The sequence below is a fragment of the Lagopus muta genome, chromosome 3 (assembly GCF_023343835.1).
Source record: "Lagopus muta isolate bLagMut1 chromosome 3, bLagMut1 primary, whole genome shotgun sequence".
NCBI classification, from domain to species: domain Eukaryota; kingdom Metazoa; phylum Chordata; class Aves; order Galliformes; family Phasianidae; genus Lagopus; species Lagopus muta.
The window spans coordinates 12,054,197-12,081,014 of NC_064435.1; the positions used below are offsets into that span (position 1 = coordinate 12,054,197).

Sequence of the window (26,818 nt, forward strand, 5' to 3'; positions counted from 1 at the left end):
CTCCCACTGGATCAGCCCCTGCAGACGGATGGCAGCGTCACCTGTAGTGCACTAACGCAACCGCCTTGATTCTTGGAGGCAGAGGTTGCTCAATCACAGGACACTCACCCAAAATAATTTTGCAGCTCTCAGCTGCTTAACGATATCCCCCCCCTACATAAAAAAAATAGCCAGCACTCTAAGGTAGCAGTTTTATCTCCCACAAGGGAGGGCACAGGCAGGGTGGGAAGCAGGGAGAGGTGCTCAGTCCTCTCATTTTAATTTCACTTTTTGGCCACTCTCAGTTCACCCCTTGGTTGCAAAGCCATCTCCATTGTCACACCATAAGGAAATCTGTGTGTGCAGATGGGTATGCCACCGCACAGGGCACGTGCACTGTAATATGTGAGCAGAGCATCCCACATGTACAGAATGAGCTGTGCTGTCTAAGAATGCACTACCAACCTGGGCCTGCATGCGAGGCTGCATCTTTTAAAGCCCAGTACAGAATACATTGGTTATCAAGCACTCAAGCGTGCACCCAGTGAGCAACATCTATAGATCTGTATGTACTTTCATACACAACATTTGTGTTTTAAGTGTATTCACCTATATAGCATTATAGACACCGCTTTATATATGGAACATAAAGCACATACAGAGCATATACGCATAAACACACATACATAAGACATTGTACACAAATGCAAAATATATCAGAAACATTTCAAAACATTTTCTACATCTCTTGGTGTAACTCCATCTGTGTAGAACTATACATAATATTCTATGTATACAATCTGCCTGCTTATACATTTTTGTGTTTATCCTGAGTTTCTGAAAGAATATACCTTGCTGATGTATGAACAGTGAAAACGTTTGTAGTTGAGATACATAAGCATGCATACACGTGTAAACATTTATATACTTTGGTAACAAAGCAAGGAGATGAGCTGGCTATGGGACACACGCGCATAGCATTGCTTTTAAACACATTTCCATTCTCTATTTTACAGATCTGTTGTTCCGCACAGCGTGTAAGCCGCAAAGCTCCCAGCCGCACACGCACACCCCCCACCGTCGCTGTTTACCCTGCAAGGCCCCGGCTGCCGCCCCGCCCCCCGAGGGCCGTCCCCGCGCTCCGGGGGCGGTGCCGATAAACACCGCCACGTGCGGCGGCGGCGGGGCCGGGCCAGCATCGCGCTTCCGGCAACACTCCGCGCGCCGCCCATAAATAACGCGGAGCGGCGCGGCGCCCACAGCCCTGCCGCCGAGGCGCGCGTCGCACCGGTCCGCTCTGCCGTTTTAGTACCGCTCGCAGCCCGCCGCCGCCATGCCGTTCCTAGGGCAGGACTGGCGCTCCCCTGGGCAGAGCTGGGTGAAGACAGCCGACGGTTGGACGCGCTTCCTCGATGAGAAGAGCGGCGGTTTCGTCGGCGACCTCAGCAGGTAGCGGCGGCGGCGCGGTGCCGGTGCAGGGCCCGGTACCGGTGCGGTTTCTCTGTGTCTCGGCTCGTGGAGCGCTGTGCGCCGCAAGGGGGCGCCGTAGTGCGGGGTGCCGCGCTGCCGTTACGGCCCTTGGGGGGACGGGGCGGGGGGCGACGGCGCTAAGATGGACGGCGGCTTTGGGATGGGGGGGTTAGTGGGGAGCGGTGTCTGCGACAGAAAGCAGGAGATGTACGGGAGCGGGTCCTTAAAGCGTCGCGTTTAGGGAGAGAAAAAATGTCCTCTTAGTCTCCCCGCGCTCTGACGCGGCTGCAGGCAGCCGTCTGGGATCAGGGACAGGAGGCGCGGGGGGGCGGTTTTGTCTCACTGCTGGGCTGTGGTCGTTCTGAACGCGGGCGGGCTGAAAGGAGCCCGCTGACCCCCACGCGGAACTCGGAGCGGCACCCCGTGGTGTGCGGGCTATGAAATAAAGCAGTGCGCACCCAGCTTTGTGATATGGAACGTCTCCTCCGCTTGACAAGACCCCTGTCCGCACTCCTTCACCCCCTCCAAAAATTCTCCGGGCTCCCCCGCAGCCTGCCGTGACCTGTCTTAGAGGTGGTATGGCCCCATGCAAAGCAGCAGTGATGTGAGATGGTGAAACAGTGCTGGAGGGGTTGCCTGCCTCTCTTTTGGTATCTTTTTTCCCGATGGGTCGTGGGCAGTGCTGCTCCTAACCTTGCCTAGGAAGGTTAGGTCAGGGTGTTACAGTCCCAGATCCTTCCCTGATTCCAGTGGTCAGGGTTAAGGCTGATGACCTGCGGCCGAATTTAATCCCATAGCGCTGGGCTGAGCCTGGGGTGGAGGCTCAGCTGAGTCCCACCTGAAGCTTCCAGTGCTTCCTCCCCCTTGTGTACATATCTTAAAACCCAGCTGGAAGCACAAAGCTTTTGAGCTCATCACATGATGCTGTGCTGCAAATCACCTATGAGTCATCAGCCAGCGTCTATATTGTGGTAAATAAATCCATAAAGCACAGTTTGGCCTGCGCTGATGCTGGGGGCGAGGGGATTAGCAGGGCCTGTTGTGTAGGAGAGTGGCTCAGTTCCCTGATGCTATACCTGCATGAGCTGTGCTGTGCCATCACCCGGAGCTTGCCTCCTACAGAAGTAGAGCTGTGAAGCTCTCTGTAATGCCACTGTGAGGATGGGGGTGGCTGTTCAGTGGTATGCTGTAATTTAGAAATAGGCTGGGCAGTGGCAGCCTTTTATTCCTGATGCTGCTTGTAGTGAAGAAAATGTCAAAACAATCACTGCCTTGTGGCCTCGGGAATGTGCCCTTAAGGAGTGTCCCTGAAAATCTCCGGGCTCGCTGCCACCTTTGCTGAGAAGCTCTGGAGATATCCCTCTGTCCTTCTCCAGAAGCAGACATGTCCTTAGGCTTCCTGGTTCTCGAGCTGGGGAAGTGCGATGTGTCTGAAGCCATAAATCTTCCCTGGTTCATGAGAACCACAATTAATCTGACTGCAAAACAACCGAAAATCCAGAGGTGGTGAAGCGCTGTAAAGCTGCAGCGGGAAGTCTTTGCAGTATGGATGTGGAGCAGTCTGGCCAGATTGGTCCTGTCAAAACCAAACTCCTCATGCAGAGTTCCATCTTGCTGCCAGCAGAGCCTGGTGAGATCTGTGTTTGTTGGCACAGGTCTGGGAGGTGGAAGAGGAATGTGCATGATGGCGTGGCTTGGAGCAAACAGGGATTGCTGTGAGACAGATGACATCCTGTTGTGCAAGGAGGTTATGTGGTGATTCTTTATCTCTTTCTCCCCTCTATACAAACTCTAAATCAAGCTTATTCAAAGCTTCTATTTTGTAAGTGGTAGAAGTACGCCTGCCTGGCAGTGGCTATTGAATTGGGAATATTGACGTTTGGTGTGGGTTCATACTTTTTTTTTTTGCATTAAGAAGCGCAGAGATGACATACCAGGCCTGGCAGCGTCAGGTCCTGATTCCCAACTGTTCAGCATGTCAAGATGTCTTAGAAAAGCATTTGAAAATCTGGCAATACATAAACAGGGGAATAATTTTTCTCCTGTGCTGGAATTCATCCACTGCTGTTACAAAGGTTTCAGATTACAGTCATTCGGTAGGAAGTCAACAGTCAAGGGTGTGCTGTTGATGTGCAGAATTTAAAGCACCTCTTGTGCTTTTAGGCTGCAAAGTTCTACAGCTGCATTGGGGACGTCCATCTGGCCCACTGCTTATTTTGTGCAACTTAGGTAAAATAGGAGTTTGAACGTCTCAAAGCTTCTTTGTCTGTTGTGTTGTCTGCTTTTGGTCCCCAAATGTGAAGCAGCACGTGTTGGGGAAAGGAGCAGTCAGGTCTTCTGTTCTCAGATCTAGATTGTTCTGACTCTGGGAACCAACAATTAGCCTTGGTCACTTCTCTGCTGTGTGTGCTGGTGGTACGGCTGTGGGCCTGGGTTGGCAATCAGACCAAGCAGTGAAGGGAAGCAAGGAGCTTTGGTCTTTAGGTTTTGTTGCTTTGCAGGAGCCTATGCTGAGTAGCTATCAGGTGTGAGTGAGTCTGTGGTGCTCACAACAATTTCAGAGCTGAAAATGTAAATGACATCTGCAGAGGAAGCAGCACTGGGTCCCTGCAGCTGCTGCACAGGAAGCTCATACTGTGCTGTGAGCAGCACAGAAGCACAGGTTGCAGCATCCCCCAGACCTCCAGGGAAGTCTCAGGCTGGTGCTGCCTCAGGGACCCTTCTCTTTTGGGTTTAGGCCTGCAGGCAGCCATCTCCCATCCTTTGCATGCTGCTAGAGCAGCGTTGGCAGCTCTTTCAGTTCTGGCTCAGTGCTGCAGCTGCCCAAGGGCTTCTCAGTTTCACACTGCTGCATGGATCTACTGATTTGCAGGTCTGCAGAGTGCGATGACCTCGATGCAGACAGTCTCTGGTCTTTCATTGCCTAAAGAAAATAAGGGGTTATAGCTTACTTTATTAATCATATAGTTAAAGCAGAGCTTCAGCAAATACCGAAGATGGACAGTATTGGGTATGAGATCCTAGCTGTTCATTTGTACAGACACTGCTACGTGGGAAACCACCAGTCAGGTCTGGGTTTTGGCTGAACTGTTGTGCAAGCTTGAAAATAAAATGAGACTTTGTTAGTAAATATTTCATGTGTATATTCCAGATGAATAAATGTGCTTGTATAGAAGTCTGTCTTGTAGGGATCTACCACCTACAGTAGAAAACTCCATTAAGCATAAAACAGCTTGAAGGGTGAAAAGGATACCTACCAACAGCATCCCAATACTACTGTGCACTCCCTACTCCTGTCTGTTACATTCATCTTCTCCAGTACTAGATGGGGCACTGAAGATTGTCAACAATAATACCGTTGAATGCAAAAACCTATGTGTAGAACAGCATATAAAGCAGTAGCATTAGAGCTTGTAATGAAAACCTGTGTATTCTTGCCTTAAAGGAAAGCTAACATTCAGCACACTGCAGAAATAAACAGAATCCTTGCTTTGTGTCATTCACAGCTTTTGTAAGAAGGAAGATCACAACAAAGAGAATCTCTTCAACAGCCTTAACTATGATGTTGCTGCCAAGAAGAGGAAAAAAGACCTACTGAATAACAAAGCCAAGATTCAGTGTAAGATGTCTGGGCATTTTTTTAATAAAACTTTTTTTCAGGAAGAGAATGGAAAATGCTTCAGATCCATTTTTTTCTGTGCAGTGCTTAAGTCTTCCAAACTATCTTAAAGGGCTTTGCGCCCATGTTTGACCTAAGAAGAGAACTTGGATTCAGTTTAATGTGAAGATTTATGCTTCTGTTAGTAATCCCTGCTCGGAGGAGTTATGCTTGTTGTGTTCAAGTTTTTGTCACTTGTATTTGTCAGAAGGAGGGTAATTTTTTCCTATGGTACATTCAAATGAACCAGTTCCAGCTTTTTTCCCCCTGCAGACTTTCTTGTGCACAACAGACTAAATTTATTCTCCTTTCCATATGCATGTTGAGTACTAATCTATGTTGCTGGAGGCTATAAGCCTGAATGTGTGCTTTGATATATCTCTTTGCATGGAGTGCATGAAAAAAATGAAATAAGACTTCAGCTTGCTCAAAACAATGAGAGGCCTGAAATCTTTTTGTGCATGCATTGAGCAGTAGAGGTCTCAGATGTCATCCTTGGGGAGGATGTGGGGATGCTGTGGGGACAGCAAGGTCTGCATTCGTCTGATTGCAAGATAGGTACTAGAGTTAGCAAAGGCTGCAAATGTAAACATACACAGAGGAAATGAGTTACCATTCCCACACTAGTATTAGCTCACTATGCATCCCCCAGGATTTCAGAAACATGCCAAAATCTGGCCCCTCTGTGCATTCAGTTTTCTGTGAATAAACAAATGTAACCATTGGCTGAATTCTGTTGTGACCTACTCATTTAAGAAGGGCCTGATTCAGGATCTGCATGCCTGTTGCTGAGGCTGGCTTTGTACCTGGAATCTTAGTACTACAGATTTACATCCCTGTGCCCTTAGGTGGGGAATGAGACATTGTTCTCCTGGAATCCTTGAAGGGAAAGTTTTGCAGGATGGAGAGGATTTCTGATTTATGCAGCTGATGAATTGCTAGTGTGTGGTTTAAAAAAAAAAAAAAAGGGCTAAGAGCCTGTTTAAGAATGGGGTGGGGAAAGGACTGAGTGGTGCAACTGCTGTCACAGTAAGAATTTCTCTGCAAACGAGTAACAGCTTGCGGTGGATATAGGAAAGTTATTTTGGGGGCAATTCCTCCTTTTGAAGGAAGGGAGGGACAATTAGAAGTAGGAAAATTTTGGACCCAAAGAGGTTTTTCTCTTTTAGCAAGTTAGCCACAAGCAAAGTATGTTCCTCTCAGTCTGACCTCACTGCTAAAAGCTCCCTCCCACATGCCTGGTGTCTCATGACATTTTTGCTCAACTTCAAATTTGACATCCAATCCCAAGCCTGTATCCAAGGTAATAAATAGTTAATAAAATCAATAACAAAACCTGGCTGTCAGCCATGATTACTGTTTGGTACCAAAGAAGAGGAGGTGCTATGGTATATCTGTGACTGGCAGATTAAACATTTACAGTCTTCAGCTGCGTCACTGAAACATAACCCCTTTTTAAGGATCAGGGATGTTGTCTCAAATGAAGGGCTTTGGAAACAAAGCATCTCAGCAAGTTTTGGTTTCAAGTTCAGTGGTATAAATACAAAATAACTTGATTTGTGATAAAAGGGCAGCAAGTGTTGTTAGCAGAACAGAGATCCAGCCTGCTGTAGAGTGGAAGATTAACTGAGCAAAATATCTTTGTCTAAACAGATTTTCATCAAGAAAAGTGGATCTATGTTCACAAGGGGAGCACAAAAGAGGTGAGTGCCTCTGTAGTTCATATTTGTTCCCTTTTCATACTGTTTTTTCCACACAGTGGAAGATAGTGTGCTGATATAAATCAGCAGAAACTATTAAGAGATAAGTGAACGATCTGGCTTGTGGTTGGAATTTCAGTAATGATTTTAAACCCCAATCAGGGAGCCAGGGCTCGCTGTGCAAGACTCCGTACGGGTGTTTAAAATATGACTTGTTTGCTTCCCTTGGTTTGAAAGAAAAGCCATTTGCAGACCCAGCCATAATACTGTTCTTGGCTTTCACCCAGTTCAGTCCTAATATGGAAAATCATTGGAATTCATCACAATGGTTTGCTTTGGGCTCATGGAGGGAAGTGGCTGTATGCAACCACCCTCTGTAAACTTGTGCTATATGTTGAGCCCTAGGAATGTCAGAATTGTTCTCCCTTGTCAATTCTGGAGAAATGGAACTGAGCTATCTAAGGTCACAAATAGAGCTTGAGTCAGTTTTGGGAAAATGCCACAACCTATGTCGAACCATGCCCACTCTTGACGTCAGTAAGTGCAGCTCCACAGGAGATGGGCCTGCCTCCTCTGCTTGTGAGCAAGTCCCATGGTTTGTACCCATGATCTTGCTAAATCAAGTTGCTCTGGGTCACGTCTTCCTGGTGCTGTCTGGATTCTTGTCTGTCAAAACATGACCCAGACTGTTTTTTTTCCCTTAGCGCCATGGTTACTGCACCTTGGGAGAAGCCTTCAACAGACTTGACTTCTCCAGTGCTATCCTGGACTCCCGGCGATTCAATTATGTTGTAAGGGTGAGTGCAAGGCCAGGGCTTATCTCCGTGTTGGTGGTGGGGCTTCTGAACTGAGTGCCAGTTCGGTGGTGGGTGAGTAGGGGATGTTGGGCTTTGCTGTGTGAAGTGATTGAGAAGACATTGTGTGGATAAACCCCACAACCTACTGTAAGATCTTTTAAGATGGAGAAGGATAGTGATGATGGTGTTGATGGGCTGTCCTTATCCTAGCACTCCTACTATATTTTTAGTTAGGTTGTGATGAACAGTTGAGAATTTCGGTTAATATGTAATTTCAGCTGTGTGGAAATCATGTTGTACAGCCAGAAAAACTATTGCTTCTAATCCCTGAGTTTTAAGCTCTGCTTCTAAATGTTCCTATAACCCCAGAAGGAGCATGGGCTCAGCATGAGCCATGAAGAAGTGGGGGCATCTTTTTATGCAAGGGGCTAAAATAGCTGCAAGCATCAGTGCTGGAGGGTTTGCCTCCTGTGAAGTGATAAGGGAGAGACTTTAGGGAGCTGAGTGTTTTGGGAATGAGAAAATGGGATGAACCTCTTTGAGCCCTTGATCTGAACTTGTCTGCCAAGGATTGTGGATGCCCTTAATCTTGTGTGACTGGCGGCAGTTTCAGTGGGTGAAGCATTTCATTTGCCCCTATGCTTTCAGTCGGTAGAAGTCATTGGTCCCAGGTTCCCTATGTGCTGGCTTTGTGTAATGGATCAGGGCTTCTCATTTCCCTCAGGTGACCAAGAAGCAGTGATGTTTTGGGGTATCTGCTATCCCAGGGTCTGCAGACTGTTTATGCACATGTGATCTGCAAATTGATCTCAAATTTCTGAATGCTTGTCAAGGCTTGGAATTCAATAAGCTTAAAAAAAAAAAAAAAAAAAAAAGCTGTTATTAGCCTGAGGCTGTTTATAAACAGCTCCTTTTCACATTTCATCAGCCGTTAATCACTGGTGAGACACCAGCTGTCTAGGTTTTAGGTTATGAAGCAAGCATCAGTGGTATTGCTTTCCTTTTGAGTCAAGTGTCATAAGAAGTCAGTAAGGAAGCAGGTTCACCTGTTGTGTAGGTGACTGGGAGCCCTTGAAAAGCCCGGTCACCCTGGGAGGAGCATTGGCATTGGGAAGTGATTACTCACCCCACCATGCAGGATAAGGGTGATTGCTCGGGCAAAGTGAAGTGGTGGTGGGGATCATAGAAGAGGCAAAGCAGGAGACAAGTTCATAGAAATTTGGGCTTTCTTAGTTCTGCTGTCCTGGGACAACTTGTTTTCCTGATTGCACAGAGAAGGTGCCTGCCAGAACAGATGCCCTCTGTTTTCTGCTATTGGATAAATATGCCACCATGTCAACTTCAGGGCAGTTATTTGGAAGAAACAATTTGTGCCAAGGCAGTAACCCACAAGTTTTATTGTTCCTTCTTTAGCAAGTATTTGGTACTCCAAGGATCACTTTGGCAGATTTTATACCTCATGACTATGAAAAACTCCACAGAGATCACTACTAAGGAATTGGAGTCAGTGATTCTTATGAATCCCTTTCAACTTTTGATATTTCCAAGTCCAGCTTTGGGTTGGGGTTCTACTGTGTAGCCCAATATGACAGTGATTTCGCACAAGCCTGCAACCATTGGGCAGGAGGCCCATTAAATATTTTAAACTCAAATTTCATTGAAGTTGCAGTCTGATGGGACACTCAGGCTGAGCTTTATTTTTGCTTTGAGGATGCCTTCATAAAAGCATACCAGACCTGCTGTGTGTCCAATCTAGTAGTGTTCTATATGGAAGTCAGTATTTATTCTTGTTTCTACAAATTACCTCTCTGAGCTTTTAAAACTAAGTGGTTTTAAGGATGCACCTCTACTGAGAAGTATGAAGCTTTCTAATTGATGTTGACTTGTAGTTTGGCTGATTTAAAAAAAAAAAAAAAAAAAAAAAAAAAAACTGAAGCTGGTACCATTGGTCAAATGTAAAACTGACTTCTCAAGTGAGGGGATTGCATTGACCAAGTCTGTAGTGAGCAGTAGCTTATAAAATGCCTTTTGTGCCCAATCTGCTCATGAAAAGCTCTGCCTAGATGTGGGTCCTTTGCAAATTGCAGGCCTCTGAGAGTACACAGATGAGCAATCTGTCACGTGGAAAATGCCTTGAGTATTGGCAAGCAAACTTTTTTCCCTTCCCTCCCTCTCCTTGTTCTCTTTAGCTCCACCCATTGCTCAGGGTGTCTGATCATTGTCACAGTATTTACTTCATCAAATAAATGCTTTCCAAGCAGGAGAGTTGAGATGGAGGCTTGGGAAGAGTGTAAAGATGTCCACAGAGAAGGAAGGAAAGTAAACAGCTACAGACTTGAGATGTGCTGGCTCCTCCAAACTTTCTCTGTAGATAAGCTGCATTACTGCTGATAACAAAGTGGCCTTTCAGGCCTGAGCATCAACCTGCCCTTGCCTTTTTCAAAGCACTTGTCTACAAACACCTCCAAACGTAAGTGCTGCAGTGTTTTGGTGCTGATTTTTGTTGTTGTACAAAAATGCCTGTTGCTTAAGATGTTCCCACACTAAGTTTTTAGAGTTCCTAACAGTGCAGTGATCTGTTACAAAATGGGTACCTCCAGGTGAGGTGGAAGTGTGGGCATCAAAATGCACAGCAAATATTTTTTTCATAATTGTATATTATCAGCTGTTGCCACTGAGTTCATGTAACTGAAGAAGACATTTCTTCCAGCGTCATTCTCATCTTGACAGTGCTGATACAGCGCTGGAAGTGCTGAGCATAGGTATTGCTGCCATGACCAGGTCCTGGCTGACAGCTTGAGCTATATAGTATCTACCTACGCATTACAAGGAAAATATTCCCTTTTTAGAGCCAGTAAGGAAGGTTCTTTGATCCAGAGGACCCACACCGTGCTTTGTCTTGAAGCAGTCTTGGTTTCTCTGTTCTTAAAAAATTAACAAAGACTGAAAGTGTTCCTGTAAGCATATGCAATACAAGCAGAGAGAAAAGTGCCAGCAGCCCAGAAGCTGTTGGTTCTCCTTTGGGAACACTTTGTTCAGATGACAGTGAGGTTTTGCAGGCTGCTTCCTTCAGAAAGGTTTGTCATATGATGGGTGTGTGGTGATGTCTCAAGGGAAGGTGCTGTTTCTGATCATAAAAACTTAGGTCAGGGTAAACTGCATGGCACAGCTTTTCTGGCATAGCATGATCTAGACAGCGTGCAGCCTGCTAAAGTAGTCTCTAAAATTTATTTCTTCAGTTTTTATAGTGCTTAGCTCCAGGAGTCCTGGATTTGTGCTGCGCTGAAAGACTATCAGCTCAATGCTGCCTCATGGAGATCTGTCAGCGCCTGCACTGTAGATCATTATAACTCGCCCTGCTGTTGCTCTACCTTCCAGCTCACAGCTAATGTGACATTTCAGCCACGAAAAGTGAAGGGCTGCAAGAAGCAATGAATGAGGGGGAAACTTGCATTGCAGTAAGTTTCTCCACGCAGTTCCAACATGAGGAGCCAGCTCCCCAGCCCTGAGCTGCTGGGCGATTGCTGTGGGATGCATTCCTTCTTAGCTTGGGCAGTTTGGGGCACTCAGGTGTGGACTTACACTTGAGGAACTTGAGGCGTGTGATTTAACTGTTACAAAGCATTGTGCTTTTTGAGGTGAGATTCTACGCTCCTCAGTGCAGTGCAGGCCTGCAGATGCCCTTCTGGCTCCAGTGGAAATGCTGCTGCCAGTGGCATTTGTGCAGGAACCTCATCCTGTGCAGGAACTTCATCCTGTCCATGTGGGGAAGCGAGCAGGTTTTCACTCAGCTGTAGAAGCTGCTGCTTCCTGCCAGTTTGCCAGATGTTCTGGAATAACCCACTGCATCTCTTGCCTCTTCTTGGCTGTTGCAGATCCCTGAGAGCAATTCACAACAGGCCAGGATTTCTATAGAAGCTACCAGGTCACTTTTTTTCAACTTCAGAAAATCGGAAAGAGTGAACTGGGATCTAAGGCTCTGTTTTCAGGAGGTGCTACAGATTCCCAGCTCCAATGAAAGTCAGCTGGAATGCAATTACTTGGCTTTAGAAAAGCAGGCTTTTAAAAATTGCGTTTAACCTTTCTCTTTGCACTCTCCCCTACCATCTGTCTGTCTCAGCTGAGTGTGGACTGGGCTTAGTGCTCCATGCATCACAACACATGCTAGCAGCTTTCCAGCTTTTTTACTCTACTCAGCATTAATCTGAATTCATCAGTCTGCTTTTAGTCTGCGTTATGCAAGTGACATTGTTGATTTGTATCATGCTGTAGACTCAAATTTGTCAGTATATAAAATGAAACTGAGCTCGATTGGGTTTATGCCAGCCCTACAAGATCCTCATTGCACTGGAGTCTGTGGGACACGGATGGTTCCGAGCCTCATTCAACCCTATCACTTACCTACTTTACATGTATTATATGAAGACAGGAATAAAAATGTCTTTTGGTTTGGAAGGCCGATCAGTTGCTTCAGCCAGTGGTCCTGGGGGAGTAGAGTAGTCCTAGAAGCATTCACAACATAGTTTTCATATGGAATTTCATCCTGTGTTTATTGCTGCAGGGGGAGGAAAGTGACACATGACATTGTAACTGGTTCACTGAACAGAAATTGAACCTTGATAAACGCAGACAAGGCAAATTTGTATTTGTTTGGCTAGCTTAATTTTGTGCCAATTTAGTGTTCTTCAGGGAACCGAGATTTTTATCTTTGTTCCTCCTAAAGAATGGCCCTGGCTTTGAGCTCTTACAGTATTGCATTACGTGATACTTATCGCTGGGGATATTTTAGTGTGCTCAGCAACGGGCACATCGCTAACGCCCAGCCTGGAGGAAGCTGTCTGTGTGCCAGTTCCCAAACAGTGCAATCTGGAGGCAGCAGTTGTTTGTGCACAGAAGAGCTGATCTGGGTGCATGTGTGGCTAATGTACAGATGGAGTCTGGCAAGTTGATCGTTAGAATCACAGGCCTGAAGGCTTACTGGGTTAGTGTAAGCAGAGTATTGCAGGCTCATTTGGGAACGCTGTTTTTTTCCTACTTCCTTTGGTACATGAAGAAATTAGGGAAAGATCTCTAAGATTTTGCCATCGTCTTGCAGCCTGGTTTTAATTTAAGAGTATCAGGTCTTTGAGGTCTCAGTTTTGCTGAGGGGTGTCGGTGGCTCTTCTTGCTGTGTGCACTAAATGCTACCCAGCACTCCTACATCTCGCTTCTCCAAAATGAGCCAGGAGAGCAGGCAGCTTGCCCTTCTCAAGTCTGTGCAGGTCGTTTTCTGTTTTGTTTTCTTTCAGTCATGTGAGGTGCAAGATATTAATAGAATGTAAACTCAAAGCCACCTGATGATGGTGTCGGCCTGGAAATTAAATGGAAGAATAGATCGGCTGCTCCAAACTGGCAGACGTGTGCCTGAGAGGAGCAGAATGGGTGAATGGCTGAAATAATTGCTCTCCCAGAGCGTGCTGCTCTGTGGCAAACTGTGGGTAACTTTATGGGTGCATTCCTGTCATTCTTATAACAGGGCAAACGGTTCAGCTCCTGACTTATCAAGTCTTATCATAAAACATCTTGGTTACTTGACACAAGTAGTTGCACCTTCTCTGTACTCTCTGTGGTGCCAGCAATAGGACACCATAGCTCCAGATAATAAAGAATTAATAAGCTAGTCATGCGGTAACGTGTTGATTGATTTGTAGCATAAAAGGTTTTTCCTTTCCCTTCTAAATTGAAACAGAAGGCTGTGTACATCCAAAACAAATGGAATGCCGTGTGGACAGTCTGTGTATTTATATAATGCTGGGGGGGAGGAAAGCTTGGGAGATCACAGACCACATGTTCTGCAGAATATGACTGCAGGCTGCTCTTGTGCCAGCAGAGCCCGGAGAGGAGAGGGCATTTTCGCTGTGGGAGATGGCTCCTTTAGCAACTGCAACCCAAATCCAGCATCCTGCCTGTGTATGAGGCAGGCACTCTGTGATGGGAAATGGCAATCGAAAGTAAAAGTGAGTTTTCTCATTAGAGGAGGCTAATGAGTAAACAGGACGAACAGTGAGGTGAATGACTTGATACTGGTGCAGTATCAAGTTGCAAAAGCTGCATGGACAGGAGGAAATCTTGAGGGAATAAGGGTTTGTTTGGGGGGGGTGCTTTGTTTTTAGTACAGTTCTTAACCTTTCCATTGTGGTGACAGCACTCTGACAAAAGCCATGCAGCCAAGGAGTTTGACGTAAATCGAGGAGTCTGATTCTTATTAATGCCCCATCAATAATATCCCCATCCAAACTGGCATTCAGTCATGCTCCCTTATGACACTGCTTGTTTATGCCCCACTGAAGGTCGGTGACGTCTACCATTCATTGTTCCTTGGTGTGAATAGATGCTGTCAGTCTGAGCTGCTGTGGTTTCTCTGCATCTCTGAACCATGAAATCAAGTTTTTCTCCTGAAGATTGTTAAAGACCTCTCTTTTTTTTTTTTTTTTTTTTTGCCCGTCCCCCCCTTTCTGATGTGGATTTAGTTATTTATCTAGTTTTCTTTCCCCATGTGTTAGTTTGCTCTGTTGTTCCATCTACCTTTTCTTCGTGCAGCTAACAAGTGTCTGGGCTGTTTTGCTGTGTCATGTGACCAGGAGTTAAGATTAGAAAGGTATCTCTGCTCTCTAAGGCTTGCAACCTCTATTTTTATCCACAGCTGTTGGAGCTGATAGCAAAGTCTCAGCTGACGTCACTGAGTGGCATTGCCCAGAAAAACTACATGAACATTTTGGAAAAAGTGGTGCAGAAAGGTAAGAAATGGAAACACTGAGGGGGAGGAGGAGGAGTTGAGTACATCAAATTAACTCAAACATGAACCACATCCTCAAGAATAGGCAGTGCAGGGTGGGGGAAGTGGGGGACACCATTTCTGCTTTCTGTAGTCTGTAGTTCCACTTTCTCTCAGTTCTGCAGGGGGGAGGCTGGGTGGGAATGAACCATATTCTAGTAGATACCTGGGAGGCAATTCTTCCTTCTCCCTCTACCTTCTCTTCTGCTATCTACTGAGCCCTATTTCTGACAGCAGAAGAGAGAGCTGTTCCTACCCCCCAGCCTGGCACATCTTCAGTCTCTTTTGCTTCACGTTTCCAATTTCCTGTACAAAATGCTTCCATTCCTCTGGGGGAGAGTAAAGCTTATGGGCTGTTTCACCCCCTGAGACTCCTTTAGGACTGGACTGCAGTTAAGTGGGCTGCTTCTCTTCTTAGTGTTTTACCTCTGAGTGAGCCCAAGGAATGGAGAGCACTCGGTGTGTACACACACTAACCGAATATCCTGAGCTGTCTCCCTGCCCCTCTGGGGTCAGTGGAGAAGAGGCATACAGATAACATCACACATGTTAGAGGGGAAAGCTAATTGATTTCCAGAGCCTGAAAATGGGAAGTGCTGTAGAAAAGGCAGGTAACTCATCTGCTTATCATAGGAAAATCTTACCATCTGCTAACCTGCTGAGCTTAGCTAATGTTTAAGCATTTTTCTCTGAAAAAGAATCATAGGCTGACTCTCTGGTGTGAATATGGAGCTCGCTTTCCCTTAGAAACATGTAGATTCAGGAAGAGATTTGGCCGCTTTCCACTTATAACCATTCCTTTTCTTCAAAAGTCCTTGAAGACCAGCAGAACATCAGGCTAATACGGGAATTGCTGCAGACCCTCTACACGTCCCTCTGCACTTTGGTTCAACGGGTCGGCAAGTCTGTCCTTGTAGGAAACATCAACATGTGGGTGCACAGGATGGAGACTATTCTCCATTGGCAGCAGCAACTGAACAACATTCAAATCACCAGGGTAAGCATGAATCCTGAATGCTAAAAATAATGCTGCAGCTTCATGAAAGCTCATGTAGTAGCTCTCATTTGGGTGGCTGCATCCCATGATACTTCTTTTTGGCTGTGAGGTTCTGTTTTAGCTGAGCTGAGCAGAAGATGGTCTTGCCCTCCTGAGAGTCTTGAGAGATGAGGCCTCAGTATGAAAAGTCAACTCAGTCTTTCTCAATCTGAGAAATTGCCTTGAAAACTTATTTATCAGATAGTTGAGGCTTTTTGGTTTGTTTAATCCAAAGTAAATTAATCTGAAATAAATGCAAATTTCCAAATAGCTGCATAACTTCATGCTTCCTGGCTGAAAAACATCAGTGATTCTTCCAGTAGTCTGGAGCTGACTGTTCCAGCCAGACAAGTCCTGCTTTCACAACATCTGGTTTTCCAACAGTGTCTGTGCAGATGGGGGAAATTACTTGATAAGATTCTAACCTGGCTTTGTGTGTAAAACAAACCTGAACTTGTTCCACTTCACCTTGAATGGGTGCTGACCCTGCAGAAATGCTAAATGCTTCCTCCTGTGCTGACCTCATCCGTGTGCCCATTGTAAAGCCTTCTCCAGAGAACTGTGGTGAATTTCCTCATTGGGCAGACCAAAGTGTGCCCTGAGGGAATTTAAAAAGTTTGTTTCCCTGATGGGTTGACTAGATGTTCTTAAAGGATTGGGCAAAGGTCCTGCTTTTATCATTCTATGTGACTGTATTCCCTGGGAACATCAGGAAGTAATTTCCAGCCCTTCAGTTAAAGAATGATACAGGCAGCAGGACGTGGGAGAAAATGAACTCTGGGAGGACCCAGGGCGTTTGAAGAGCTGCAAAAGTAGCACTGCCTTGTGTGATGGTGGTCTGCCCCAGCTCTGCTCTGGGACATGTCCATCCCTGTTGGTGCCTTGCTATGGGGAGCTGCTCAGTGCCTGGGCACTGCTGTATTTGGTTCCTCCGTGGCATCTGCTTTCCTTGATGCACTGTATCTCAGCACCTACCTCCTGCTGCTCTACTTGGGAGTACAGTATGGCTTTTTCTCTACTTCACTGACTCTCAAAACCCACGTAAGCATTTCAGAGCTTGGCCTATCTTAGTAAAACTGCATCAAAATACTGCTGGTGAATGGAGCTGCCTATTCTGTACGTTTGGTGTAAGTTTGCAGATAGTTCTCTGAAATGTAAGTAAAATAGATTTAGAGAGTAAAATAGAGCTCGCAAAGCCAAACAATACACACCACTGGAAGATGACTTAAAGTCAAGCTAGAATGAAACCAGCTGAGTGGTGAGGAAGAAAGAGCAAGCCCAGTTCTGTTGCAGTCAGTTGCTTGTGTTTAAGAAAGAAAAAAAAAAAATCCTGTCCAGAAAGTGACAACATAACGATCTGCTCTGATCTAATCTCTGTTCTTTTTCCAAAGAAAGTAATGTTTGAAAAGTCCTGGAAAGGAGTACTGAGGGAAAAGTAGCAGCAGATGAGTCTCTGGCTCTGCCTCAGAAAACCTGTATAGAGTTGCGTTAGTCTCACTGGCTTCCTCAGAAATAAGATGTGTGTTCCTCAGTTTGGTTATTTGTTTTTGTTGTTGTTTCTCTTGTTAAACCAAGAGCCTCTGGGTGTAGTTTGCCCCAAGTGGAACTTGTGTGGGCTCTCTGCAGGAGCGTACAACAGACAGTGTGGCAGGGGAAATCAGTGAGAGGTGATCCAAGGCTGCAGCACATTCCTTCTGCCCCTAAGGATGACCTCAGTGTGCATTACCAAGCAGGGACACTGATCCTGCTGCATAGCAAATGAGAGACTCATCGGCTTCAGGAGTGCTGAAGCTTGGCTGTCTGCCTCCTCTTTCATTTCCAAAAGCACCAACAAGTGTCTGCACATAACCAGGCAGCGTGCTCACAGTTTAACCCACAGCATGTAGCGGTGGGGAGGTGTCCTTTTGCCTCAAGGGACAGCTACTAAGAGAGGAACAGAAGAGGAGCTGGGATCTGGGGATGAGAATGACTGTAAGGTAGAGAGCGTGAGGCTGCTGGGGGGTGTGAACAGAGGAACAACTGTTTGTGTCGATCAGTGAAATAATTCGCCGTGGCACTGTCAAAGTTATGTTGGTTATGGAACAGATACCCTCTGGAGATGACCAAGACAGTTCAGCTTATCTGGAGGAGCTGGACAGAAATGTCTTGTTTCAGTCGTTGATTCTTGCAGGTCCCCTGGGCTGGGGGAGGAGCAGAAAGCAGCACTGGCTAAGCACCAAGGGGAAGGTGGGAACTGTTTATGTGCAGTTGTACTCTTTGTGCCCAGGAAGTCTCACATGCCTTTAGATGGCTGGAGATGGGACCATGTGATTCATAGCAGCCTCACGCAGCGTTCCCCTGCTGCTGACTGGCCTCGTGCTTCTCTTTTGAAACAGTTAATGGCCCTGCCAATTGCAAGGCGGGTGATGCGACTGCAGCTTAAAAATAGCAGCATCTCTGTGCAGGGTAAATGATAAACTTGGCACGTCTCTTCAACATTGTTTCTTTGAGGCTCAATCTGCAAAGCTGATGTTTGCCTTATTAAGGCTGGGGTTGATTTCGGAGCAGCTAGAGCCCACGTTGAGGTCTTTGCAGAGGCTTTGTTCCCATGGGTGCCTGGTTTGCTCCAGAGTTCAGGACCTGCTGATCCTTTGTTACCAGTTTGTTCTGGAGCCGTGCTGCTATGCAGACTTATAAAATAGTCCCAGACCTTGTGCAGACCAGGCAGAAGTGACTGGAAGTGAAGGTGGCTTTTGGCTCTTTGGGATGTGCTTTGGTGTGGCTGAGCAGCCTGCAGGACTGTGGCTGCTGGAAAAGAGGCAGGTTCTGCAGATGTTCACAGAGGAAAGATGAGCCCTGCCAGCAGTGACTTGGGAGTCCACACAGGGAAAATCCTGCTGTGGGTACTCATCAGCCACTGCTGTGGTTACAGTGGGATCTTGTGACGGCATGAGCTACAACACATGCTGGAAGTACATGAGGTTCCCAGCAGTGTGGGTGACAGAAGGCTGAAGCTGAGAATGAATGCCAACATCTCTTGTCTTGCGGAGATGTGGATAGTCATGCCTGACACCGTGATGTGGCCAGTGTCCTGCTCTTGTGGAAGCTGGTGGTGGCATTTCTGGGGGCAGAGTGGGTGTGAGAGGGATGAGAGAGGAAGAGGCATAGACTGTAACTCTGTTTCTGCCTACTACTGTAATATGTATAAATGTACTCTTCCTTGAAGGTATCTCACATCCTTTTCTGGGGTAGAAGGTGAAATGTCTTTTCATTCAAAACATTTTTTTCCTGCATAAAAAGCAATACTTGAAGTAGTAACATTACTGCAAGGTAGAATTACTTGGGTTTTAGTCTTGCCTGAACTCAATTTTATTTTATATTTTCCAGCCTGCCTTCAAAGGAACTACCTTCACAGACCTGCCATTGTGTTTACAACTGAACATCATGCAGCGACTGAGTGATGGGAGGGACCTGGTGAGCCTTGGTCAAGTGGCTCCCGACCTGCAAGTGCTCAGCGAAGACCGGCTGCTGTGGAAGAAACTCTGCCAGTACCACTTCACAGACAGACAGGTATGAGGAGATGCAGATTGCTGTCAGTTGCCTGTTGTAACCCGTTAGTGAGTGAATGCACGTTGATGGGATGCTCAGATGTTGGATCTGAGGGCTGTGCTGCAAGCCGATAATACAGGCTGGCATGAGAATGGTCATAAAGATGATTTATGCAAAGGGTTTTGCATGCCACAGCAATGATTCCTTGAAATAGGAGCCTGAGGAATTAGTCATAGGGTGAACTTCTTCATCCCTAATCCAGGTGGTAACAACTGCAAGTCATGGCTGTGTCTGTCCCACGTGTGCAGTGAAAACGTGCAGCCAAACTGTGGCGTTAACTGCCGTGTCCCAGGGACTGACACCCTCTTGGAGAAATCTCAGTGGATGTGGTGTGTGAGCAATGAGTTGTACTCTCCTGCCCTTTAGAGCAAGAAATCCCCTCTGAGCTGTTTTGTGAGTGACAGGACAGTATGTGGAAACCAGCCTTTTGGTAATCTCTCGGTCTTCTAAAATTAAAAACTAATGGAAAAAAACCCTCACACCAATCTGTTTATGCATGGATGTGTGGGGCATTTATACCAGGCCTCTACATGTCAGGGACTGTGTGCCAGATTTCTTTCTTGACTTGTTTTATTTGCTGAGGTGGGGTCTGACTTTGGAAGTCGTTCTGGGGAAGTCATTTCTGTTTAAAAGTACATTCAAATCCCATAACTGCAACTAATGAACCCAAGAAGAAAGCTAGAACTCTCTCAAGCTGATAAGACAAATCACAGACTTGATTGTCTGACACTGTTAAATGCAGTTATGCTTGCACTCCTGCCAGTCAGTGGCTAAAGTAATATGAAATAGCTCCCAGGCTTCATATGGTAGTATTCATGAAATGAATCTATACCCTGCTGATGGTATTAGGCGAGGCCATTGCTCTCAGGAAGTTTATTACAGCTGGGCATTCAGAGCAGGAGTTTCCCTGGTGTTACACAGAAACCGTTATGGGACCAGCAAGGATGGTGCTTAATTTATGCAAGGGAGAAGAGAGCACCATGAATGGAGAAAACAGTGTGTTTGGTTTTTTCACCTTCTGCAATTACCACCTCTTTTTTTTTCCAGATTCGCAAACGGCTAATCCTATCTGACAAGGGACAGCTGGATTGGAAAAAGATGTACTTCAAGCTCATAAGGTGTTACCCACGGAAGGAGCAGTATGGTGACACACTGCAGCTGTGCAGGCACTGCCACATCCTCTCTTGGAAGGTATGAAGTGTTGGTGGGGCTGCCTTGGTTGGGACAGGGGCACTCAGAGCTTCCTCTGATTGCAGCAGCCTAAAGGAGTTGCAGTTCCTTTGCCTGCACAACCTAGTGTTCTCCCTCAGCTATTGAGACCCTTTTGCCTTGCTTCAGACTTTCCCATTTTCTCTACATTGAACAAATTGTGGCCATCGAGGCCCAAAGGGAGGCAGATGGATGTAGTGCAGGGCTGCCTGCAGTAAATCATGCTAGTGCTGCCCACAACTCCTGCCACTCATTCCATGGAGGTGAGTGAAGGTCTTGGCAGGGGGATTAGCTAGAGTGAGAGCTAGTGGCTACCAGACAGACCACAGCACAATTCTGTTTCCCACTACATTGATGTCCACAGCATATCCTCTAGATCACTGGCTTCTGATCCTTCAGAGAAGAGATTGAAAGAGTGGGGTGGATCTTTGCTGGCTTTATTTCCCTTGATTTGACAGTAGCCCCTAAAATCTGAAGCACTGTTCTGAGCCGTCTGGTTTGGCAAGAGTAGAAATATTATTCTGGGCTCTGCTCTGTTTGCAAGCAAGGCATCTGGCAGAGTGGCAGCATTAAGCTGGCTGATGTTCTGGAACCCCTTCTGCAATCTCTCTAAATGGAGTTGTTTTCTCCTTTCCCAGGGTACTGATCACCCTTGCACAGCCAACAACCCAGAGACCTGCTCCACCTCTCTTTCACCTCAAGACTTTATCAACCTGTTCAGATTCTGAACTTGAGTCACCACGGCTTAATTGATTCTTACAGGACACTTTATGCCACTGAGCTTGGACACTCCGTTTGTAAATAGTGTAAATATTCATGTTTGTGTGAAGCTCCTGAGTCAAGGAACAAGAGGTTTTCGGAGATGAAAGGTGAAATTGCTCACTGATGCTCAGCACTTAAGGAATACAGACTTCCATAGGACTGATGTATAAATGCAGATGTTGTACAAAGTCCCTTTTTTATGATCAGAGTACAAGATACAGGGCAAAACCTTCATTTGTGTTTTTAAAAGTTAAAAATGAATTTGCCCCACAACCATTGAGAACTCTTTTGATTCATTTCTAATAATTGAGAGAAAGCAATATGAGGCTAGGACTGTTGGACTGCTTCTCCATCTGGTTTTATTTAGCATGCATATTTATAAATGATGTTTTAAAAGTATTTATGAAAAATATCCCTGTGACAAGTTTAGTAATACTTTTTTTTTAAAAAAAGGAGACATTCTGAAAGACTTCACATAGAACTCTAGCCTGCTTACAAAAGAATCGCACCGTACCACTTTCTACCTCTAACAAATTGAATACCTTTCAAACAAAAGTCCAGTGTACAATGTGAACTTTTGTATTTTGTACAATGATTTAAAGGGAAATGTCTGTGACAGTAAGCATCTTTTCTCACGTTAATGCTTACCTCTTTATGTTAGTTTTCTTGCTCTACTCAGTGCTTGAATGCCTCGATGATGGGCACTATATAAATACCTAAGACTTTACTCCGTCCTCTTTTAATTTGTTGGTTTTATGAAAGATTGAGTAAAAGGGCAGAGAAGCCACAAGGATGAAGATTATCCAAAAGGGAGGAAGTTCCATTATAGAGAAACAAAGGATTGAGTTTTTAATCTAGCAAGGTAAATTCATATCAACTCCACTGGGTTAATTGCACTGGATGAAATCCCATATGTGGTTAGAACTTGGTTCAAGCCCATGTCCTCCTTGTTTTCCAAAATATATGCTGCTCTATATTCTGACTGCTGTCAAGTGAATTAAATCATCTTAGAGCTGGTTGGTTGTAAAGAGAACAGGGCCACTGAATCTTGTGGAATGATGAGGTTTCCTATTCATTGAAAGGCTTAGCAGCATCCTGCTTCATTTCATACTATTGGAGTTCAGGATGATGAGAAAGCAGGAGTCAGTCAGCATTTTGCTAAAAACTGCAGTCAAGGCTGAGGTAAGCAAGGGATTTCCAGCATGACATTTAACATCTTCGGTTACTTCTGTGTGCTGAGGAAAATGGAGAAGACCTAGTCTAGTCCCTTCATCTTCCAGTGCTGACCTGTTCATGGGATCTTTTAACGCTATTCTAGAGCTAAATTCTCAGTCCTACTGAGTAAGTCGATAAACTCCAGACATGATCTCCACTTTTCACTGTGGTGGAGCTAGAAGATTCCAGCTTGCATGTAACAACTTGAAAACCTGCATTGGAGAGTTTTGCCATTTGCCAGAAGATTTCCTGTATAGCACTTTCTCTGTTGTGTGATGTAAGCAGGATACCTCAGAAGGGTAAATAATAGTGGGTTCTGCGTGTCCGTGTACAAAGAATTGTGAGGAAGAGGAGTACTCAGGACAATTCAGGAAGAACTACTTGAGTTAATTACTGTTAAATATTCTGTTCCTTTTTTTTTTTTTTTTACGTTTTTATAACTGACTTTTAACACTTTTCTGCAGCTGTTTATATTTTAAATTGTCAATATTTGCATTTTTGCAAACTAAATCACTTTGCATACCCTGGAAGAGACTCAAAAAGAGAAGAAATGGTGCCTCTAGGTGGAGCAGTGGAGAAGAGGGTAGGAAACCTGGGAAGGAGGAAGCTAGGAAAATGCTGCCATGAAACTGCTGTTCTGCTTTCCTGCAGCAAGCCCAAATTTTTGCTCTTCTAGAGAGTTCTGTGAGCCAGTGCTGCTCGTAGCTGTGGCTTAGAGCTTGGCATCATCAGAGATGAGGAGAAAATATGGGATAGGGAACTGTATTTGTTTCGAAGCTCTCTCCATCAGTTGCTGGTGAAAATAAGCATGGTGATAATGTTCATGTCAACTGAAAGTGATTTAAAAGCTGTTACCCTGGGAAAATGAACCTTTGTTTTGTTTTGGGGGGATGCTTATGAGTGAGGGAGGCCGGTTTCTGTTTTCATTCCCATATTGGTGTCAGTGGGTTGATGAGGATGAAATCTGGCTTTGTGAAAGAGGACATTAAGGACAGGAACTTGCAAGTGAATGATGTACTGACACTGTCTTTGGAGACACTTGCTGTTACTTTTTCTAAGAGGACATGTATGACCCTTCCACCTGCTCTGGACTGGGGGTGGTTTGGTTTGATTTATGGACCCCCCCCCCCGCCATCTATAGCAAGCCAGCCTCTTGTGATGGAGTTGGCATGAGATGCTGGGGGTTTCTGTACAGTCTGAGGCCGTACTCATCAGATGATGCTTAACCAACTGTAAGTATCTGGGTCACACTGGGTGGATTTTAAGCTCAGGTTTAAATCCAGCCTGCCCAACAAGATGGAAAATCCCAGCCTTTAGCTGTGGTCCAGGAACACTTTTGCTCTCCCTGTTGTCTCTATCAGCCTTTCTCTGGTCTTGAGTGAAGAGTTTATGCTGTGTCCTCTGCCTAGTGAACGACTTAATGTGCAACTGAGGCTCCTATTGGTGAAATTTAATTTCAGTTTGTGTTCTTTCTTAGTACTGTGTAGATCTGAAAGTGATGAAGATCAGTCCTGATACAACTTGTACATTGCTCATCCCAAGTCCTGGGATATTGCTGTTGGTGTTCCAAGCAGCAGAAAATCAATTCAACCACTGTGCAGCACAAGAAATCTGGTTGAACAATAAGAAGCAGAATGTGCCTCGTTCAGTTATGGCCTCAGTCACCAGCAGCTGTCAAATCAGAACGTGATCTCCTTGGGAGACTCATTGTTTATCATGTGGCTGGTACGGGGAAGTATTGTGGGGAATTCAATACCTTAGTCTAACTGCTTAAACAAAATGATCAGTATTTTGGCAGTGCAAAGGCATCTGTTTGCCTTAGGATGGCAGGGCAGGAAAACCAGCTGGGATAGCTCGGATCTCCAGGCAGGATGGTGTAAGGCTGCTCTCACACACAAAAAGGACCTTTTTATTTTAGGACAATTCTGGCAAAGCTATTGTGAATAGGAAACAGGCTTTTACTTGTATTTTGGAAATAGAATGTTCTTTTCAAACAGTGTCTCAGCTTCAAGTTGGTTGATGCGTTCCCATTAGAAATGCATTGGTTCTTATACTGTGAAAAGAGGCTTTTTCTCTTTTTGGGGTTTTTCTGCTCCCAGCGTATGCAGAAGAAAACGCTTTATCTTCAGAGGTTAAGCAGTGTAATGGTGTAGAGCCGTGGCACCACGGAGAGGAAAAACAGATCTATGCAGGGGAGATCTTTGTGTTCTGGCTTCCTGAAGGGGCAGGCATTCAGATTTTCTTTTCAAGAGGCACCATTTCAGCTGTACATACCTTAAGCCATTTATATTATCTATGGCATGGTCAAGTTTAATCCTAAAATGTGTGCAACTCCTCATATTGTTTGGGTTTCTTTTTTTTTTTAATTGTGAAAGTTTCTAGATCCTTTTGCTTTGTGTAAAGTGATTAGGAAAACTTGTATTGCTCTAAAGACACTGCTTTGTATGTAAACATTTAATTGCACCCTGCCACTTTCTGTATATGGAAGCATCTTTTTCTATCCTTTTCCTTCGCCCCAGGTTTTTAACTGTTTGTGTTCCCGTTTGTTTGACTTCAGTTACTCTTGCAAAGCTCTCTCCTGGTAGAACATACACAGGTACTACACCAGCTTTTCCTGACCAGAAAATTCCTTGGCTCTCAGCAGCTAAAATTTGACTTAGAGCAGGAACAATTCACATTCTGTGAAGTAGCTAATAAATCAGACGTGCTGTTTCACTCTTATCTGCTGTTCGGTACAGTGAACCAGAATTTTCTTCTGGGGTTCTTCTTACAAACCCTTGCAGCTTCCCCACAGGGCAGCACCTTGCCAAGAAGAAATAGCTTTGAATTATAAGATGTCAGTCTTCTGAGCTGGCCTGTTAGCAAAATGCAGACCCAGGAGAGGTCATGGCTGATGGAGTTGGTGAAGAATGCCAGTTACAAGGCTGCAGACCGCTGTTCTGCTCGTGCTGCTTGTAACGATGCTAGTTAAAGGCTCTGCAGACTCAACCAGCCATTCACACATCCAGCAGCATGTGGCTGCCGGGGTGTGAATTTCTTTACCAGTGCCTGATCTTTATTCCCTGTCTTCCTCCAGTGATTTCACTGGTACCAAATGGGCTTTGCAGGATCTGGCTCTAGGGGGTACAAATCCATCTCGTCTTTGACATAGGCAGTGTCTACTCTAGGAACACCATGACTACCAGAGGGATTCCCCTCCATTGGCCAAGCACTGCCTTTTCTCTTTCTGGAAGGGCAAGTGAGGGTGGAACTTGCATGTCTTTAGCTGTCATGAGTGGTGCAGAGTACTGACACTCTGCTACCAAGGAAGCATTTTAATTTGAATGGCAAATGCGCTCATCTAGGAATTAATCTACGGTAATTATAAGTACCTACTTATATATGGAAGAGTGTGCTCTGTTTTGTTTTTCCTTAAAGTTCTAAGTAGAGATAATATGAAGTGAAAGACATCCCTTGTATAGTAAGATTTCTGTTTAATATTATTGTGTGGTTAAAATCCTTCCATATAAATTTGCACACTTTTTTTCCTCTTCCCTTGCATGTTCAACTGATTTTTACAGCTGTTCTGTGCAAACAGTAATGTATTTTTTTGTAAAACATTTTTTGACACTGAATTGCAATAAATGTTCAAACAATTGTGATCCACAGAGTTGGTTGTCTTATTGCTTCCAAGTTGTTGACCTTATCAGCCTTGACCTTCTCATGACTCAAAGCAGGAACATCCAGAACTTGGGTTATCATGGCAGAAGGTACGTGGGAATGTCCAGGACAGAGCTGTTACTTCATTGCAACTCAAAGGAGAATGAAGTGAATGGAGCACTCTCTTCCAGTCAAACCAGTACACACCTGAAGTGAGTGCTCTGGAATTTGCACCCTTATCAAAGCATAGGAGTGACTTGGTCCAAAATAATCTCTAGTGCTTGCACTGATCCAATAGCTTCACTTTCTGGCTTATGGAAGTGTTTTTCTATCTGTGTTATCCAAGTGACTTTGATTTATTTTTATTTTTTTCCCAGTTATCACATCTGGTTATTCAGGACTGCAACATTCAGACCCAGGTTCTTGGCCAGAGGGAAAGCAAGTGAGGAGCCCACTGAAGGAGTTGTCAGTAAACTGTGGAAAATAACACTAAAAGCATATTTTTTTTTAAAAGCAAATACATCTCAGGCTGAAACAGGAGAGGTTATCTTGGAAGAGCAGGGTGACTTGTTCCATGGAAACCAGCTATGGAAACAAGCACAAAATGCAGATGCTTTTGCTGTTGTTTAAAGTGTTTGAGTGGTTGTGCTTATCTTTGTGGTTATGCTGTCTCTGGAGTAGTTAGAGGTGTGCAGCCCTGTTAGAACAGGGGACAGTCTGCAAGGCACCAGAGTCTTAAGCAAGGGAGTGAGACAGCTGTAGTTCAAATACACTTCCTACTCAAATTCCTTGAAAGTAATCAGTTGTACTTATTTTTTAGGGACTAAGTCCGTTAAGGAGGTTACTTGGTCTCTTTAGGAATGCATTGGGTGGGTCAGTGATGCCTTCAGGTGACACAGGTTGAGTCATGTCTTTTCCTATTTCCGCAGTACTGTCACTGTAACACCTCCC

General features: G+C 45.1%; 1 protein-coding gene across 1 annotated transcript; it reads left to right on the forward strand.

The window, feature by feature from the left end:
* Positions 1–1,156: 1,156 nt before the first annotated feature.
* Positions 1,157–25,869, forward strand: FBXO32 (F-box protein 32). The gene is made up of 9 exons (XM_048939474.1): positions 1,157–1,428; positions 4,956–5,068; positions 6,761–6,810; positions 7,512–7,604; positions 14,287–14,380; positions 15,231–15,415; positions 18,821–19,003; positions 20,090–20,233; positions 20,890–25,869. The coding sequence occupies exons 1-9, from the start codon at positions 1,313–1,315 to the stop codon at positions 20,977–20,979; spliced, it is 1,068 nt and encodes a 355-aa protein (XP_048795431.1). The 5' UTR covers positions 1,157–1,312; the 3' UTR covers positions 20,980–25,869.
* The last annotated feature ends 949 nt before the right edge of the window (positions 25,870–26,818 follow it).

Bases quoted from the DNA above. Each gene is read 5' to 3' on its own strand.
- FBXO32 (XM_048939474.1), top strand. From the start codon at position 1,313: ATGCCGTTCCTAGGGCAGGACTGGCGCTCCCCTGGGCAGAGCTGGGTG. The intron at 1,429-4,955 runs GTAGCGGCGGCG...TGTCATTCACAG, and splicing joins TTCGTCGGCGACCTCAGCAG to CTTTTGTAAGAAGGAAGATC. The intron at 5,069-6,760 runs GTAAGATGTCTG...TTGTCTAAACAG, and splicing joins TAACAAAGCCAAGATTCAGT to ATTTTCATCAAGAAAAGTGG.